This window comes from Leucoraja erinacea, chromosome 32, assembly GCF_028641065.1.
Source record: "Leucoraja erinacea ecotype New England chromosome 32, Leri_hhj_1, whole genome shotgun sequence".
In the NCBI taxonomy this organism is placed as follows: Eukaryota; Metazoa; Chordata; class Chondrichthyes; order Rajiformes; family Rajidae; genus Leucoraja; species Leucoraja erinaceus.
In genome coordinates this window covers 10,843,019-10,863,133 of record NC_073408.1, presented here as the reverse complement: position 1 = coordinate 10,863,133, position 20,115 = coordinate 10,843,019, and the positions used below count along the sequence as shown (strand labels likewise).

At 44.9% G+C, this 20,115-nt stretch overlaps 1 protein-coding gene across 1 annotated transcript in view; it reads left to right on the top strand.

Moving 5' to 3' along the window:
• Positions 1 to 20,115, top strand: part of LOC129712363 (layilin-like) — a 28,973-nt gene extending 8,858 nt beyond the window's left edge. The window contains exons 2-7 of the mRNA XM_055660721.1: positions 10,061 to 10,358; positions 11,689 to 11,846; positions 12,823 to 12,909; positions 15,011 to 15,076; positions 16,929 to 17,031; positions 17,704 to 20,115. Of these exons, the coding sequence (XP_055516696.1) occupies positions 10,061 to 10,358; positions 11,689 to 11,846; positions 12,823 to 12,909; positions 15,011 to 15,076; positions 16,929 to 17,031; positions 17,704 to 18,034 (1,043 nt within the window). The 3' untranslated portion in view covers positions 18,035 to 20,115. The remainder of the gene's footprint in view (positions 1 to 10,060; positions 10,359 to 11,688; positions 11,847 to 12,822; positions 12,910 to 15,010; positions 15,077 to 16,928; positions 17,032 to 17,703) is intronic.

Genomic DNA, 20,115 nt, shown 5'->3' with positions numbered 1-20,115 from the left:
GAGCTGGGCACATAACATTACATGAAGGCTGATCAATTAATTGGCAAAGTGGCAGATTGATGTCAATGTAGATAATGGTGAGGTAATCCATTTTGGGCAGAAGAAAAATGAGCTCAGCATTATTCAAATAGTGAAAAATCGTTAATACAGAAGATACAGTAGTTACTTGTGAATATTAATGAACTGGATAACAGTGTTGTTGACATGATCAGTAAGTTTGCAGTTGACACTAAAATGTGTCGTAGAGAACAGTAAAGAATATTAAGAAGAGAGTTAGATTTAGCTCTTGGGGCTAATGGAATCAAGGGATATGGGGGAAAAAGCAGGAACGAGGTCCTGATTTTGGATGATCAGCCATGATCATATTGAATGGCCGTGCTGGCTCGAAGGGCCGAATGGCCTACTCCTGTATATATTTTCTATGTTATCTAAGATTATTACATGATCTAGATGAACTGGGGAAGTGGGCCAAGTAATGGCAGATAGAATTTAACTTGGACAAGTGTGAGGTGTGAGGCCAAGTACGACGTCTGGAACGCTTGCCTTCGTGGGTCAGGACGGTGAGTATAGGACATCATGATGAAACTGGATAAGTTGTTGGTGAGACCGCACTTGGAGTACTGTGTGCAGTTCTGGTCACCAACTATAGGAAGGATGTGCAAAACAAATCCTTGAATGTGTTACCAGATCTGGAGGTTTTGAGTACGGAGAGGCTGGAAAGATGCTATTTTTACCTAGAGTAAAGGACATTAAGGGGTGACTATATCCCTGATGCTGAGATGTGGAGCGCCGGCAAAAGAGGCTCTGTGAATTCACCTTGTCCATATAGACTGACTGTGGGCAGTGGGGGCTTGGAAATTAGATCAGCATGATCTAGTCCTCTTGTTGGGAATACTGGAGAACCCTTAGTCCAAAGAGAATGAATGACCTTGGCATAAGGTCACCGAATGAACTAATGAAGCACAAAAACGTGTAGCAAAGAATTAGTTTATCAGAATGATGATAGCACATTTATATAAGATGAGAAATATCTGCCACACATACCAAGTCTTGGTTAGATGACAACAGTTCTGAGCATCACACCCTAGAAAGGTTAAGTTAGCTTTGGAATGCATGAGTAATTGCTAGAGTGTTTAACGTGTTAGACCATGCGGAGACTTTACATCAATTCGAATGGTGTTCCAGGGCTACGGAAAATGATTTAAGTTTTCCAAGTTATAAAAGTAATGTTTTAGGAAGTTTTAGGAACTTTCTGTTGCAGTGGTGGAATCTAGGAAAAGTTGATATAACCATAAACTCAGACTTCGACCATTCATGAGTCTCCCCTTTGTGTCCTTGCATGACCTCTTACTTGCTTTGTATCACACATCCCAGTAATATGCAATAATCTGTCAGCCTCTGTAGTTACTTGCTTGTCTCTAACCACAGTAACTATCTCACACATCTTGGTTAATGGTCTTATCCCTGAAGGGGGGCTGTTCTAAGCACCACCAGCTATGGGAGGTCAATGCCAGGAATTCAGCCCCAGGGGTCAAAATGTGGTCATACAAATAACTTAATAAGTGCGGTCATGTTCATCGATTTTATTTAATTTTTTATTCATTTCCAGGATATAAGACACAGGAGCAGAATTAGCTTATTAGGCTCATTGCGTATCAAGGCTGATCTATTTTTGCCACTCAACCCCATTTTCCTGCCTTCTCCACGTAACCTTTGATGCCCTTACTAATTACCAACCTGTCAATCCACACTTTAAAAATACCCAGTGACTTGGCCTCCACAGCCATCTGTGGCAATGAATTCCACTGATTCACCACCCTCTGGCTAAAGAAATTTCTCCTCATCTCCATTCTAAAGATGTCTATTTACTCTGGTCTCAGACTCTCCCACCATTGGAAATATCCTCTCCACGTCTACTCTATCTCGGCCTTTCAGTATTTGGTAGGTTTCAATTAAATTCCCGGAGGTGACTGGGCTGAGATACTGCCATGAGGAACTCCTATAGTGTTGAGCTGGGATAATGGATCATCTACAGCCACAACCTGCTTGTTTTGTGCAAGTTATAACTCCAACCATTGAAATGTTTTCTTCTTAACTTTAATATTATCAGAGCTGCTTCATGCTACAGTTAAAGGACCATACACTTTGCTACACTGCATTCCATTTGCCACTCAATTTCCCCTCACCTCATGAGTTCAGAGCATTGGCCCATGTTTGGTCCAAGATTTGACCAATTCTTCAACTGTTTGAAGGCAATGTAAACAATTCCTTACATCACTTTATTGATTATTGGCTCACAAAACAATCCCATGCTCCCACTCATTTTCCCTGCTCTCCCATTGACTCCAAATCCCATTCTGGGGACAATTTACAGTGGCCAATTAACCCACCATCTTGTCTTTCTTTGGGACATGGGAAGAAATTGGAGTGCCCAGAGGAAATCCATAAAATTACGGGGAGAGTGTGCAAATTGCACGCAGACATCACCGGAGACCAGGATTGAACCTGTGTGACTGGAGCAGTGAGGGAGCAGAACTTCCAGCTCTTCCCAAAAGTTTTTCTTGGTGATTTTCACCAGGGGATCAACATTTAAGGTAGGACATTAGGAGGTAATCAGGATGAGGTTTCGTGTCCATGTTTAACCCGATACCATAAGGGTTCTTTGGGTTATGGAGCACCGAGAAATCCTCACATCCATTTGTATTGCCTGTTATTTAGCCGGCACCAGTACTTCTGCTCATGGTGAGAAGCAGTATGGAATGGGAATTAGGATTGGATTCTTTGAAAGCAAAGCTTCATCAGTTCTACTCTGACTGGTCAGTTCTACTCTGGCGGTGCAGGCTCGATAGGATGAATGGCCTACACCTGCACCTATTTTCTATGTTTCTATGTTTCTATGACTGTAAAATTAGCTCTTTTCGTGCCCTGCCCCCTTCCACTTCCTCATTCTCGGTTTCTCCACAATTATCAGCAAGGTCCAGGCTTGTGTGGCTGTGTGTTCATACAGATTAAGGGGGGATGAAAATGAATAAGAATTGTTTTGCTCTGTGCAGCAAAGTTCCTCCAGAGTTGTCCTCACAGTGATAGCAATGTTTGAGGACACCTACTGTAAGTTCTTTGCTCCGTTGATGGCAGAAAGGTTTTCATCGGAGAGGCGATGATGCCAGGCAGCAGAACGATCAGCATCTGCGACCAGTTTTGAATCGCGCTCAAAAACCAGAGTAGAATGCAGCAAAATAGAGGTCACATTGTTTGAAACTGGCCTGACCCATCCTCTGTTCCTTTCACCTTTGGAACCGACTACCTGGAGATGCTGGGAATGTGATTCAGAGGAGCTGGGGCACAGACCACGAACCAGGTGGAGCACGCAGCCAAGGTGAAGCAGAATCTGGAAATGAGGCAACAGTGTTTTCTTTGGATTCCGTGAGAGGATCTTGTCACCTGGTGGGACATGCTTTTGATGTTCCTGTGCATGCTGTAGATGTGGCCCATATCCCGCCTCTGCCCTTGGCCATCAATAAGGGCATCTTCCATTTAATTTGAACATCCAGATCATGGGATCATATTCACGGGATGCCATGTACAAATCTACAAGCGCATTCAACATAGCCCTCATCACTTGTGTGTTGTCAAGCTGTATATAAACTTTGGGACATGGGAAGAAATTGGAGTGCCCAGAGGAAATCCATAAAATTACGGGGAGAATGTGCAAATTGCACGCAGACATCACCGGAGACCAGGATTGAACCTGGGTGACTGGAGCAGTGAGGGAGCAGAACTTCCAGCTCTTCCCAAAAGTTTTTCTTGGTGATTTTCACCAGGGGATCAACATTTAAGGTAGGACATTAGGAGGTAATCAGGATGAGGTTTTGTGCCCATGTTTAACCCGATACCATAAGGTTTCTTTGGGTTATGGAGCACCGAGAAATCCTCACATCCATTTGTATTGCCTGTTATTTAGCCGGCACCAGTACTTCTGCTCATGGTGAGAAGCATTATGGAATGGGAATTAGGATTGGATTCTTTGAAAGAAAAGCTTCATCAGTTCTACTCTGACTGGTCAGTTCTACTCTGGCGGTGCAGGCTCGAAGGGATGAATGGCCTACACCTGCACCTATTTTCTATGTTTCTATGACTGTAAAATTAGCTCTTTTCATGCCCTGCCCCCTTCCACTTCCTCATTCTCGGTTTCTCCACAATTATCAGCAAGGTCCAGGCTTGTGTGGCTGTGTGTTCATACAGATTAAGGGGGGATGAAAATGAATAAGAATTGTTTTGCTCTGTGCAGCAAAGTTCCTCCAGAGTTGTCCTCACAGTGATAGCAATGTTTGAGGACACCTACTGTAAGTTCTTTGCTCCGTTGATGGCAGAAAGGTTTTCATCGGAGAGGCGATGATGCCAGGCAGCAGAATGATCAACATCTGCGACCAGTTTTGAACCGGGCTCAAAAACCAGAGTAGAATGCAGCAAAATAGAGGTCACGTTGTTTGAAACTGGCCTGACCCATCCTCTGTTCCTTTCACCTTTGGAACCGACTACCTGGAGATGCTGGGAATGTGATTCAGAGGAGCTGGGGCACAGACCACGAACCAGGTGGAGCACACAGCCAAGGTGAAGCAGAATCTGGAAATGAGGCAACAGTGTTTTCTTTGGATTCCGTGAGAGGATCTTGTCACCTGGTGGGACATGCTTTTGATGTTCCTGTGCATGCTGTAGATGTGGCCCATATCCCGCCTCTGCCCTTGGCCATCAATAAGGGCATCTTCCATTTAATTTGAACATCCAGATCATGGATCGTATTCACAGGGATGCCATGTACAAATCTACAAGCGCATTCAACATAGCCCTCATCACTTGTGTGTGTGTCAAGCTGTATGTAAACACTGTGTACACAGACTCAATGTCATTTGCACAAGTACGGTGATGTACAGGTACATGAAATTCTTGCTGCTCCAGTGGTGTGAAGGATGAGACTGGCCAAGTTACTGTAGAACATTATTTTCATTTGGACCATGACACCATCCCTCACAGAATATTTGTGCAAAAAAAACAACTTTGACCACATCAACATGCCAACTGTCTGCACAGAAGGTCCTGCAGCAGAAGACAGCAGATCCTATCACATGGTTCTCTGAGCAAATCATCAAATCACAAGAGGAATGCTACATTGCAAATGCTTCCAAAATCTTGCTTGGCTGGTGGCAAGAAGGGGCTATCCTGTCAGAGCATAGTGACTAGTTGCAACACAGCCTGGTTCGGTAATTTGAATGCCCAAGAACAAAAGAGGTTACAGCAAGTGGTAGCCTGGTCCATCATGGACGTTGATCTCTCCAATAGGGAATCTACAGAGAGCACTGCCTCCAAAAGGCAGCTAATATCATCAAAGACCCACACCTGACCACACTTTCATCTCGCTGCTACCAGGGAGAAGATACTGGAGCCTGAGAACCATGACCACCAGTTTCAAGAACTGCCCTCTCCCATTACCATCAGACTCTTGAACCCTACACAACACTAACCAGAAACCTACCACAGCAACGATCCACTATGGACTTTGTTTAGGTTGCACGACGTACATTAGTTCGTACTATTATGGCCTGCTTACCAAGCATAAGAATTGATTATTGTATTGTTATTTGTTGTGTTGTTGCATTAACGTGTATGTAAAGCCACAACAAGTCAGAATTGTTCTGTTGCTGGTGCATTTGAGAATGAAGTATTCTTGAGACCCTTCAAGCACAGAGTGCCAGTCCCACTGTACACTGGAGTCAAGGTTGCTACAGTATGCATGAGACAATTGTCCACCTCCTCATGGACTGAAAGTCATAGAGTCTTACAGCATGGAAACAGGCCCATCAGCCCAACTTGCCCACACCGACCAGTATGTCCCACCTGCACTAGTCCCACCTACCTGTGTTTGGCCAATATCACTCTAAACCTGTCCTACTCATGAACCTGCCTAAATGTACCTGCTTCAACTCGTTCCATACACCCACCACCCTTTATGTGAAAAAGTTACCCCTCGGGTTCCTAGTAAATCTTTTCCCCCCTCACCTTTGTCCTATGGTTTTTGATTCCTCTACTCTGGACAAGAGACTCTGTGCATCTACCTGATCTATTCCTCTCATAATGTTATACACCACTATAAGATCACACCACATCCTTCTGCGCTACAAGGAATAGAGTTTGAGCCTACTCAACCTCTCCCTTAAGCTCAGATCCTCAAATTCTGGCACTACCCTCGTAAATCTTCTCTGTACCCTTTCCATGTTGACAACATCAAGGGAGGCTGTGCAGTTGAATGCTGGAGTCAGAGAAATATGGTTAGGACCAGACAAGATTTGGACGTGGATATTGATCCGTTATTTTGATATGGGCCTATAAAGAGCTGTGTTAAAGTTTGCAGACAAACTTAAAACATCTCTGTAATTAAATTTCCAGACTTGATGCCATTGCCAGGAGTTTATGATGAAATAACAGAATGGACTTAATTGCAGTGGATTAAATCGTGTCTTATGTTTGAGGCAGATTATTTAAGGGCAGCACGCTCCCTGTGATCGCAGTGATACCCACACTCTAAAGATGTACAGGTTTGTAGGTTACTTTGGTAAAGATTGCTCCGGTACAGCACCAGAGACCCGGGTTTCAATCCGGGGTGGAACTGTGGGCCGTACATGTTTGTGGGACTCACGGAATTTACTTTCAGACCGGGACGTTCTCCCCCGTGACCTAAAATGCATGGGTTATCACCCCGCCTGGGTGCTCCATTTTGAGAGCACCCTTCCATCACACTCTAAATGTTTGTGTGATTTAATTGTACAGGTTTGTAGGTTAATTGGCTTTCACTGGGGCTAAAGATTGTAAATTGTCCCTGGTGTGCAGGATAGTGTTAGAATGTAGGGATCGCTGGACCGCATGAACTCGGTGGGCCGAAGGGCCTGTTTCTGTGCTGTACCTCGCTAAGCTCTAAATTTGGGGGATTAAAGTAACAATTTTATTTGGGGAGAATAAATAAGTGGATGAAAAGCAGAGAGATTTGAGGCATTGGATTTTCAACAGATTACATGCAGCATTTGGCATGCCATAATTAAAACTATTGGAACTCTGAAATGTTGAAGTGAAAATATCAAAATGTGCATCCATACCAAATCATATGGTTATAGATAGAAGATCATATGGTTACAGATAGAAGATCATATGGTTACAGATAGAAGATCATATGCATTTAGGGATATCACAATAGTGATTGAAAGATAAATATCTTTGGCCCATGCCGACCATCAATTACCTAGTCACACTAGTTCTGTTATCCCAATTTTTAATATATTCTCCACACACTGGTGGCATTTTACAGAGGCCAGTTCACCTATAAACCTACCTTTGATTTAAACCAGCATCGGCAGTTATTTCTTACACAACCTATAAACCCACACGTTTTTGGGATATTGGAGGAAACCGGAGCACCTGGAGGAAACCCATCCGGTCGTAGGGATACGTGCAAACTCCACACAGACAGCTCAGTAGCGGAAGGAATCAGAGGGTATACTGCAGATTCACTGCGCTGCTGTGAGAAATGTAAAGCAAGATTATTTTTTTGTTTCACTCAACGAGATTGTGGAGTTTATTTTAGATGTGTTTACCTTTATGACATTGGTTAAAAATCAAATTCTCTTATGATTTAGATGCAGAAATACAGGGCTGAAAGCATGAGAATTGTACAATTCTAAAGAGACAATATTGAAGAATAGCTTGGTATGATTAGGATTCTGTTTGTGTGGAGGTGAATGCATGTTAATTTGACTGAAGATTTTGTGTTGCAATTTCTGAGCATGTCTGTCATATTTAGATCTCAACCTCTTTGAAGTAGATAAAGCTTTAATAGAATGGAGTGCGTACCTTGTTGCCCCTTGGTGGCACTGTACTCAGAATGAAAGACTTTTAAAACATTAGACCATTTGCTAATGGGCAGAGCCACCAACAGGTGAGCATTGGCACTGCAACCATGCACAAATATTCCTGAAGGCAACATCTATGGGAAGAGATACAGAGAGCGGCACGGTGGCGCAGCGGTAGAGTTGCTGCCTTAAAGTGCCAGAGATCCGGGTTCGATCATAACTATGGGTACTGTCTGTACAGAATTTATTCGTTCTCCCTGTGACCGCGTGGGTTTTCCCCTGGTGCTACCGTTTCCTCACACACTCCAAAGACGTACAGGTTTGTAGGTTGTCAAGAAGGAACTGCAGATGCTGGAAGATCGAAGGTACACAAAATTGCTGGAGAAACTCAGCGGCTGCAGCAGCATCTATGGAGTGAAGAAAATAGGCGACGTTTCAGGCCGCCGAAACCCTTCTGAAGAAGGGTTTCGGCCCGAAACGTCGCCTATTTTCTTCGCTCCATAGATGCTGCTGCACCCGCTGAGTTTCTCCAGCAATTTTGTGTACCTCAGGTTTGTAGGTTAATTGGCTTTGGTAAAGATTGTAAACTGTCACGAGTGTGTGTAAGATAGTGTTAGTGTACGGGGATTGCTAGTCAGTGCAGACTCAGTGGGCCGAAGGGCCTGTTTCCACACAGTATCTCTAAACTAAACTAAGAGTAAAGGGCCTATCCCACTTTCACAACCTAATTCACGACCTCTGCCGAGTTGGCCCTTGTCTCATACTCACAACATGGTCGTCACGAGGTCGTAGGAGGTCGTAGGTAAGTCGTGATGCTAGTCGTAGGTGCTCGTGGCATCAAGTAGGTCGGGGCGTTTTTTCAACATGATGAAAAATGTCCACGAGTAAAAAAGGTCGTAAATTAGGTCGTGAAAGTGGGACAGGCCCTTCAGGTCGAAGATTGTTTGTTTTATGTGGCATGACCTGCAGGGTATTTCCAGCATTGTCTGTTTTCATTTTAGATTTCCAGCATCTGCAGTTTTTGTTTGATTTTCAAATTTCAGAAGACATCAGCCTGGAGTCATCTGAACCACTGGCCAGGAGTTACATGGGATTGGGAAGGCACTGAATTCATTTTGGTAGTGGGGGATGTGCAGTAACTGAGCTCCAGGGCCTGGTATATTTCTACATATGTTAGGAAACATATCAATGTGCATTATTTTGAACAATGAAAAGGAATTAAAACAGATGTTTCCTATTTCTCCACCCAGTAACTTCCCAATTCGAAGAAAGGATTTGAACGTTGGCTCTAAACTGAAGAATAATATTTCCCTAAACAAGTGGTTGAACATATCTCCATGTGTATCCAACACCTCTCCAAGTTGAGAAGATGGGCAGGAAGAAAGAGGTTTAATTTCTGGTTTAGAATAGAGTCATTGAATCATATAGCATGGATGCAGGTTCTTTAGCCCAACGTGCCCATGCCAACCAATCCATTCTCTTTATGATCGTCACATTTAATACAACTTTGCCACAACAGGCCTCCTTTCTGTTTCATCAGATGCATCAAAGAGTGAAATTGGTCAGAAAGGATCCAAAATCATTAAGACATTTGCCTGGATTTTACAGCAGTGCAACTAATGAAGATGTTCTTTCACAGCTCCATTGACCTGGGTTCAATCCTGACCTTGGGTGCTGCATGTGTGGAGTTTGCACTCTTCTCCTGTGCCTGCATTGGTTTCCCCCAGCTGTGGCTGTTTTCTCCCACCTCAAAGAAAAATGTGCATCTTGGATTAATTGTCCTCTGTAAAATGCCCAGATATGCGGATGAGGGGAAGAATCTGGGGGGAATTGATGGGAATGTGGAGAGAAGAAAGTGGGATCAATGTTGGGTTCGTGTAAATAGGTGCTTGATGATAATTGTGGACTAGGTGGGCAAAGGAGACTATTTCTGTGCTTATCCCTGTCTGTTTAAGTAGGGATACAATTGATTATTTGTTTAAGTTCAGAAGAACTGCACGTTCTAAAAAAGGGAAGCAACTAGTCTTCTAAAGGTTGGTCAACACATTTTGGTTAATCATCTTTCCGTGAGGTGCTTTGGAAATTGCAAATTTGATGAAATTGCTCCATAAATGCAAGTTGTTATTTGGCCGACTTTAACTGACTGTGTTTTTTTCTCTGCGCAGGTCAGACAGTGTGTCGCAGGGGTGTTGAGCGACCATGTTACAAAATTGCCTACTATAAAGATGCGTCACGCAGGTTGGGGTTCAAAGAGGCGGAACATGCATGTCAAAGCGATGGCGGGGTCCTGCTCAGCATTGAGTCCGAAAATGAGCAGCAGCTCGTTGAGAAACTGATCCAAGGCTTGTCTGCTGGTGATGGAGATTTCTGGATTGGACTCTCGCGGCGAGTGAATGGCAGCGAGACTTCAGCAGATTGTCCAAGCCTGTACCAGTGGCTGGATGGGAGCGATGCAAAGTTTAGGTGGGCATCCTTCTACTGTCCATGGTAGATACAGCAAATATTGGAGTTATTATCAACCTTGTCAATGCTGTTATGCTATGTTCCACCATGTTTAGTTTAGTTTTGTTTGGAGATGCAACATGCAAACAGGCCCTTCGGCACACCGAGTCCACACCGGCCACCCTTTACCCGGTCCCACTAGTTCAATTTTATCCCACTTTCTCACTCCCAACACATTACGGGCAATTTACAGAGGCCAATTAACCTTCAAATGTGCACGTCTTTGGGATATGGGAGGAAACTGGAGCACCCGGAGGAAACCTACAGTCTCACAGGGTAAACGTGCAAACTCTGCACAGACAGCAGCTGAGGGCAGGATCAAACACAGGTATCTGGTGCTGTGAGGCAGCAGTTCTACCAGCTGCACCACTGTGCTGCCCATTTGCAAGCATATTATGTTCTTTATTCGTTCTTGGGAGAGAAGGGCCTGTCCCACAGCATGCGACTGCATGGGGCAAGCGCGACCTAACGTGGTCGCTTGAGCCGTACGGCCTCGCGGGGCCGGTTCCACTTCGATCGCCAGAGCCGTATGGAGTTGTGCGGGTCTGGTCCCAACATCTGCACGGGGCTCCGAAAACCTGACACTGTCCGAACATTCTGCGCGACAATGGCCTGCCGGCCCGCAGCCGCATTGAGGCCGTACGCACCGCCTCGATGGGCATACGCAGCGTCTTGACGGCATACGCCTAGCGCGAACTTCCCGCGGACTTCGCTCGAACTTCACGTCAACTCATACGGGATCACTCGACCTCCGCGTGCCCCCCGCTTCTGGTTTGGTCGCGCTTGCCACAAGCAGTCGCATGCTCGTGGGACAGGTCCTTAAGTGTCTCTGGCAGTGCCAGCATTTTTTGCACATTCCCAGTTACCCTTGGAGCACCAAGGCAAATTCCTTGTATGTGAATACTTGGCCAATAAACTTACTTACTGAGAAGTTGGTGGTGGGTCTTAAACTGAGTGGTTCTTGGCTGAACATTGCAATTATAGCTGGCTCTCACATTCGGTTCTCTTCAGTCTCTGTGTTTTGCTCGCTCGCTCACTGAGTCGGTCTTGTGATGGTGGACAAGTATAGGTCTGAGCATTTAATTATTCTACCTAAGAACAACGAAACAAGTCATCATAACACAGCATAAAGTAAGCCCAGCTCCCACTGTCATTAGACCCAGGAACTGTTTGACTGGGATTTAGAATCGGAGAGGAGAAGATAGAAACCGTGTGCTCTCAATCTAAGATGACATTCCCATTGTTGCCCATTGTCAAATTGCCATTAGTTGACAACTGTTGCTTCTTTCAGGAACTGGTATGTGGACGAGCCATCGTGTGGCAGTGAAGTGTGTGTCGTGATGTATCACCAACCCTCTGCATCTTCCGGCATGGGAGGCCCGTACTTGTATCAATGGAATGACGATCGATGTAACATGAAAAACAACTTCATCTGCAAGTATGCACCAGGTAACCCTGCATGCTTAGGGAAAGGTTCGGCCAAGAGATCCGAATTCAGAGCTGCCTGTCTGTCCCAGGCTGTACGAGCAGCTAGCGTGTTCATGTGTAGTTGCTGGCAAGAGAATCAGAGGTTCTCTCTCCTGCTCCAGAGTGACCAGATTTGGTACGCAGCGCTGGCCCAGCTCTGGAGGGAGATCAGGCCTGTGGTGGAAGAAGCTTAAGGAGGTTCTAGGGAGAGCGTTTTGTCTTTGGTGGAGGTTGGTACAAGAATTGGGCTGGGACAAGTGGAACCAGCCCTCTTCAATTTCTGGCATGGAGATGGGAGTGTGACAGGACTGCTGGTTCCCCTCCAGATCACACACCATCCTGACTGATACATACTCCCAATCCTTCATCACGGACTAAGGAATGGGTTGATCTCTGGGGAAAGGCTGAGGCTGAGCTTTGCTGTGCCTGGGAGCATCCCACAGAGTCAGCTGTAGAAGGGGCTAATCCAAGGTTCACAGAGGTTTGGGGTGGTTTTGACAGTGGGTGACTGGACATTAGGGGCTGAGCTCTGGGGGTGGAGAGCCTTGGCTGGGAAAGGGATTTTCACCTGCTGATCTCTAATGCCAACTACATATATATTTTCAGTTCTGAGTTGTCTGTATCACTGGCAAGGCTGGCATTTATTTCTCATCCCTGATTGCCCTTGAGTGAGTGGCGTTGGGCCAAACTTTAGATCCTCTGTAGTCCCACCGGTAAACATACTCCCACAGTTGACTTGGGAGGCCCAGGATTTAGACCGGTGATGATGAAGGTTTGGTAATGTAGTTCAGAATCAGAATGGTGTGTAATTTGGAAAGGAACCTGCAGGTGGTGGTGTTGCTATATGCCTGCTGCTCCGGTTCTGCTCGGTAAATGAGTGTGCGGGTTTGTGAGGCACTGGTGGAGTTGGAATAGCCACAGCCCGTAACTGCGGTTTCCGTGTGTTTTTTGCTCCTAGTTCGAGTTTCTACAATTCCGAGTCCAACCCTGACTCCTGCCCTGAATCGGACCCTAGTTCCCTCTGGAGATAATGGATCTGATGCAGGTAAGAATCAATGTATTCATTGGCTGAGCAAGAAGGTTGGCGGGTGTGACTGTTTGAGGAACAAGGGAATGACATGGGGGCGAAAGGTTGTCGGGGGAGGAGATGGGTGAGCTGACACCGTCCCTAATGGTGAAACGTTTTGTCTATGAATATGTTGAGTGTAGGTATTGGGTCATGGTTAATTATTGGCAGACACTAAGTGCTGGGGTGACTCAGTGGGCCAGGCAGCATCTCTGGAGAAAAGGAATAGGTGACATTTCGGGTCGCAAACCTTCTTCAATGGTTCCGAGTCTGTAGAAGGGTTCCGACCCAAATGTTAACATTTCTCCTGAAATGGATAGAGAGGAAAACAAAGAATCGGGGATGAATTCATCCAGCTGTAATATTAACTTGTTTTTCTATTTTAATAGACACTCTATGAGCTGCTGGTTATTTCCAACAATGCCCTTTTAATTTCAGTTCTCTGCAAAAGCTCTGACTAACAGTACACCCTGTTTACTCGCTCTCTTGCCCTCATTAATTTACCAATGCCTCCTCCACCTTCTCTGCAACGTTTAACTACCTGGACTGTTCTTGTGGGGTTTTTTTTTTCCACATTTTCAGTTCTGATGAAGTATTAGTCTCTTGTTCCATAGATGCTGCTTGACCTGCTGAGTATTTCCAGCATTTCCAGTTTTATTTTGGATTTTCGAGCATCTGGAGTGTTTTGACTTTAGTACAATTTAGCAATCAACAAAGCAATAAGGGGGAGAAATCTTTCCAAACCTTTACATATGAAGTAATGAAAGAGAAAGGTTTGAGCAACAGTGCGAGAATGTTAATTTATTCACTGCGGGAATGGCAATTTAAAGAAGGGTTCTGAACTGAAACGTCACCTGTTCCTTTAGTAACGACCAGGTTCAGAAACAGCTTCTTCCCTACAGCCATCTGGCTATTAAGCACTACAACCTCATATAAGCTCTGAACTACAATAGACTATAATTATTATTATTATTATTGCACTATTATTGTTTGTTTTTTGCGTGTGTGTGTACTTGTGAGTATGTGTATATATACACTCTGAACTTTCTCTCGTAACCTACTATGTTTACATATTCTGTTGCCCTGCAGCAATTAAGAATTTCATTGTTCTATCTGGGACATATGACAATAAAACACTCTTGAATCTTGACTTGACTCTTCTAAACCAACATCTGCAGTTCCTTCCTACACATGGTGATTTATCAATTCCAGAAACCTCTAAGTTGCACAGTAAACCCAGAGCATCGACTATCCTTTTCCAACCCCTCTGTATGTGTCAGTCAACTATACACCAGAGTACATGTTGCATTTAGCAAGCGGTGATATCCAGCTAATGCACACAGAACGCAGCCGCCTGACTCATCACCCACACCAAATCCTGGCATCACATCACTCCAGTCCTCAAACAACTTCACTGGCTTCCCATCTCCCACCGGATCACCTACAAAATCCTGATCCTCACCTACAAAGCCCTCCACCATCTGTCCCCCCCCATATCTCACTGACCTCCTCTCCCCCTACCAACCATCACGGTCCCTCAGATCCACATCAGCCAGTCTCCTCTCCATCCACAAGTCCAACATCAGCAGTTTAGGGGACAGAGCCTTCTCCAGGGCAGCTCCCAGGCTCTGGAACTCCCTCCCCCAACTGATCCGCAATTCCGTGTCCCTCACCATCTTCCAGTCCCGCCTCAAGACCCATCTCTTCGCCTCTGCCTATCCTTAGCCCCACGTCCCCCTCCCTTTTCATCTGTGCATTAATTGCCTCATATTGTGTTTTGAATTGAATTCTGTCTTTACTTTGTGTACTAGTCATGTCTCTACTATTTATTTCATTCCCCTTACATGTTTTTCCTCTACCTGCTAAATTTTTGTAAGGTGGCCTTGAGACTCTTGAAAGGCGCCCATAAATAACATTTATTATTATTAAAGGTGGCTAGGACTGTGGCAGGAAGTACAGCAGCCTTAAGAAGCAACCAACTTCCTCATCTTTAAATACTGAGCCCTAACTGAGCAAGGATAATGGCAGAACCTACATTTATTTGCATTTAAACATTTGCATTTAATTATTTTGCATCTAGATGAATCGGGAGTTCCAGTTACTGAGGGGGAGAAGGATTCACCTGTAACTATTGGCAAATCAGAAGGTAACTATGGAATACTGAGCAGCATGGGATGTAAATCATCCTCCACTACATGCTCTAAATATGTGATACGATGGCATAACCTACTTTACTGATTTTTTTAATGTGTACACACAGTATCTTACTGGGCTACAGGCTTCTGCCTCCTGTGTTTATTTCTGACCAATACCAAGCTGCACTAATCCCGTGAAGCCCCTATCAATGGAAGGTCTCACCAATCTGTGGTGGAAGTGACTCGTGGTCCACAGACATTTGTCACAAACTGGAGAATCACTTTGGGTAGCTTACAACCCAATGGTATTAACATAGATATCTCCAATTTTAGGTAACCTCTCACAAATATCCACAACCCATTCCTTCCCAAACCACACCGTTCTTTCACCCCCCCACCTTCCCTCATGCCTAACCTGGCCCCCCACCAAACCACCCCCTCACTGCCCTCTGGTTGTACAATCCGCAACTCTTCAAACCTGCCTCACGCCTTCCTTTCTTATCTCTGGCCTCTTATCTCTGTTCCAAAATCCTCCTTGCCTATGTCAACCTATTATCTGCCATGCTTTGAACTGCCTCTCCCCTTTCCCAACTTTTTACACCCCCCACCCCAAAAACAGTCTGAAGAAGGGACTTAGCTGAAACATCACCTATCCATGCTCTCCAGAGATGCTGCCAGATCCGCTGAGTTACTCCAGCCTTTTGTGTCCTTCACTGCACATCCAGTTGCCTATTCAAATACCAGTACTGTTTCTGTATCCACCCTCACCCCTGCATCATGTTCCAGGCACAACACTCTCTGTGTAAAAACACAAATGCCCCTTTCATCTTTTTTTCAAAATAAACTTCTTGCTGGGAGGAATTGGCCCACATTGAACTGTCGGCCCTCTTTGACTATCTGATGCCCTCCTATAACTCATACATGCCCGGTCATGGTCAAAGGGTTTCATAACTGATTTGAATTATGTTTCAGCCTGAAACCCAAACCTGGAGATTGATTGTGGAATGTCGCAGGAATCCTGAATGTTTTTTTTTTGCTCCTTAATCTGAAATTCCTGAAGATAGTTCAAGAGACCTTTTCAAAACCCCGTCCCTAGCTGAGCAGTTAGCTCAGCATTTACCCCAAACCATCTTTCTAAAGCAATATTGAATGTTTCCTTTATTGGCTGAGGCAAGGTTGATAAGGGTGGAGAACAAATGCTGGATTGGTAAACAGTGACAGTAAACCATGGCCGTGTCCCTCGAGTTGTAGAGGGACACTGTTGTAGTTGCAGTTGTAGAGTTGTGGTCGCCACATAAGAATAAAGAGGTGGTTGACCTGGAGAGGGAGCAGAGAAGGTTTAAAGGGACATTGCCAAATCTGGACAATTGCAGCTGTTAGGAAAGACAGGGTGGGCTGGGGGTGGGGTTGGGGTTGGGTTCCTTGAGTTTGGATTGTGAAGCCTGAGGGGCAGATGTAAAATTATTTTAAGTAAATGGGAAGGACGTGTTTTCCCGAGCAAGGGTGATTCGTGGGATAATTGGAAGAAGGAATTTGTGGAAAATGAAATTTTTTGTACAGAAGGAGGTGAGGATCCAGAACTCACTGCCTGGAAAAGCAGTCGAGAGAGTGAACTTCACAATTCAAAAGTACACCGATTATACTGGAAGACCAGCAGGGCTGTGGGTCAGTTACTAGAGGGTGACGTTAGTTTGGGATAGTTATTTCAGACATGATGGGCCAAGTGACTTCCCATGTGTACAAACATTTCTAAAGTTCACTTTCATTTTGAATATTTCAAGCAAGATGCACATGCTCTACCCTGCTCACTAGGCTTCAAACTGTCAGGTTTACCTTTGTAATTGGAGCATTTATTTTCTGCAGGCAATTCTCTCAACATCATTTACATTATCATCCCAACGATCCCCCTACTCCTCCTGTTGCTGGTCTCCAGTGCAGTCTTTTGTTTCCGTTTCTTTGTGAGAAGGTAAGTTGGAAATGACAGGTGGCCCAGGCATTGGCAGACCACCACTCCATGGTGACTACCCACCTAACGTCAGGGTGACGGACGCACCACCCAATGCCACCGCGATAGACCACCCAACCCGACAGTGATGGATCCATCTAATTTCATGGTGACAGACCCCCCCCCCCCCCCAACCCCGTGGTGATAGACCACCCAACCCTATGGTGGCGTAGCTCCAAACCCTATGACGATGGATAATCCAACATCGCATTGACAACCCACCCCACCTCTCAGCATCAGACCACCACAACCCCATGGTGACAGACCACCCAATGTCACAGCAACAGACCACCCAATGTCACGGTGACGATCCACCCAACTCTGCAGTGACGGACACCCAACCCTACGATGATGGACCACCCAACCCCACCGTGAGGGACAACGTAACGTCAACATCGGTGTGAATTCACATTGCTTAATGCACTCACCACCCCAGCCCACTCACCACCCCAGCCCACTCACCACCCCAGCCCACTCACCACCCCAGCCCACTCACCACCCCAGCCCACTCTCCCCCCTTCCTTTCCCCCACCTCCTTTCCCACTGGGAGGGCAACTCAGAGTGAGAAAGGGAAATGTGATCCAAATTTGTCTTAGTCTGGCTGGCAATTCAAGTTAATGATTTTATTTTAAGGAGGAAGGAACGAAGTGAAAATGTTGTGAAGGAGCACAGCTTCTGGATGGAGCCCGTCCGAACCCAGTCGCCAAACCTGGAGATCTACAACATCATCAGAAAGCAGTCAGAGGCAGACTTGACTGGAACTCACCCTCACATTAACACCACATCCTTCCGCACCACTCCAGCTAATCGAGGCTTGCACAGTCTCTCTGGAGAGTATGATAACGTCGACAGTCACTGCTCTGAGAGCGGCTTTGTGACTAATGATATTTATGAGTCTTGCAGTGACCAAGCATCAAGAAGCAGAGAATCAGGTTGGGTCGAAAACGGGATCTATGGCTACTAGGAGCCTGCAGGGTCCAGTTGTGAGGACCAGATTGTCCAGGGACCGTTTCCCCTCAAGGAGGTGGCACATTACTTGCTGGACAAAATACTCTCTTCCTTTTGCGACAGGACACAGAGGGAAACACCCAATGAAACAGGGACCATGAAAGGTGACGCGACAACCAGCAAGACTATCTGTGAGCAATTGAACACGAGGGCTCCAACCCACTCGCACGTCAACAGCACCCCAGGGCTGTTCCAGAGAGGCGGCTGAGTGTGAGCGAGGGAGATGTGGTCTCATGGTCTTATTCATGTCAGCATGTAAACACTTTCTCCTTTTGTCCCGAGCATATCACTGAATGTGTCCCCGCTCTCTTGGCAGGGAAAGCATGATTCAAGTTCACCTCCGCATATTGCCTGATACAATATCCACACAAAGTGCATATTAAACTCCATCAATACAAATGTTGACCAGAGCTCTCTCTGAACTTTGTCCACTGTGCTAGAACTCTCGTTAAAAACACAGAACCTCTTCTGGAGCACCTCAAGACTGACCTTCAACCTGTGAGAGGAAGTCACAGCATGTTGTTAATTCCTCCTGAACTGAAGTATTTTCCAGATTTTTGATCAAACTTGCAATGCCTGTTCCAGTTATAAATCATAGTCTTTGCCACTGCAAAAGTGTCCGTGATTTCTGCAAACCCAATGCATTCTGCTCATATCTTGCCAAATAGAAAATTATTCTCAAAATCGGCTTGTCTAGAGTCATACAGATTGATTGTGGTGGAAGATCAAAAGATCTTTGGGTCTTCAGAGCTCAACTTTCTGACACATCGGACCAATTTGGCTGTGTGTAGTGGGCACCTGCCCATAGACTCTGTTGGTTATGTTCTGCAGGTTATTGTAATCATCACTGCATCTTGCACAGGGCTTGAATGAGCCAGATCACCAGCACTGTGTCTCCTTAACCAGTTACTGAAGGATCACGAATGAGCAGCACAAAGTCTGAAAGTGTAAATGTAAGAATATTTGATTTAGTCAAATCAGATACTACTTTTAAAATATTTATGTGGGATATATATATTCCATATATGGCCATCATATAAAGATGCCCTTCTTCAAACTGCCCTTGAGAAAGTGATGATGAACTGCTGCCTTCATTTTCATAGTCTGTGTGGTGAATTTCACTGCAGTTTTCCGCAACTGTGTGGCTTGCTAGGTAATTTCAAAGAGTAGATATTGATCAGGAATCATATATAGGCCATATAAGGAAGATGGGTATCTTTCCTAGTCTTCAGCGAACCATATGGGCTTTTATGACCGTTCAGTGGTCTAATACTTACCCTGAATGACTTTATCTACTAATTCCACGTCCTTCTATTAATTAAATTCAAGTTCTCCAGGTGCCTATCCGCATCCTTTTCTTTTTTTAAATTTAAGAAAAATCTCCATTGATAATTAGTATCTGAAAGAATGGGACTCCATACAGAATTGTCAATGCCAAGTGAACCAGATATCACATTTTGCACAATGAATATTAGACTGGGGCAGACAAATCCTAACTTCCTATGGCAAGTTTAATTTGTATCTATATAATCACACAGTGCAGTAAATATGAAGTGTGTAGTCTGAGACATTATTTTTGGCGGGGCTGCCAATCGTGCGGCGCCCCTGGTGGTGGCATGAAACAGTACATGTGTACTCACTGGACATTGTTTAACTCGTGCAAAGATATTGGTGATGACTGTTAACCACATTCTTACCTTTACAGAAAAATTCACAAATTCTTTAACAGACTATGAAGTGATCAGATTGCATGCTTTATAATGTGAATACTGTATTGTGAATTGCAAGCTTTGTATCACCATCAGACTTTGTACTGAACAGATATAGCTAATGAACTGTTTGAGATGTGCATATGATATGATTTGGTTTTGTTCCAATGATGTACAACGTGATCATTTTATGATTGGGCTGTTTATTCACAAAGTCACCTTAATGTGATCATCAAAATTAGAAAACTCAACTGTATGTTTTTAATGAACTTTACCAGATCTTGGCATCATCACCAAAGTCAGCACTGATTGCTCTTCCCCAATGACC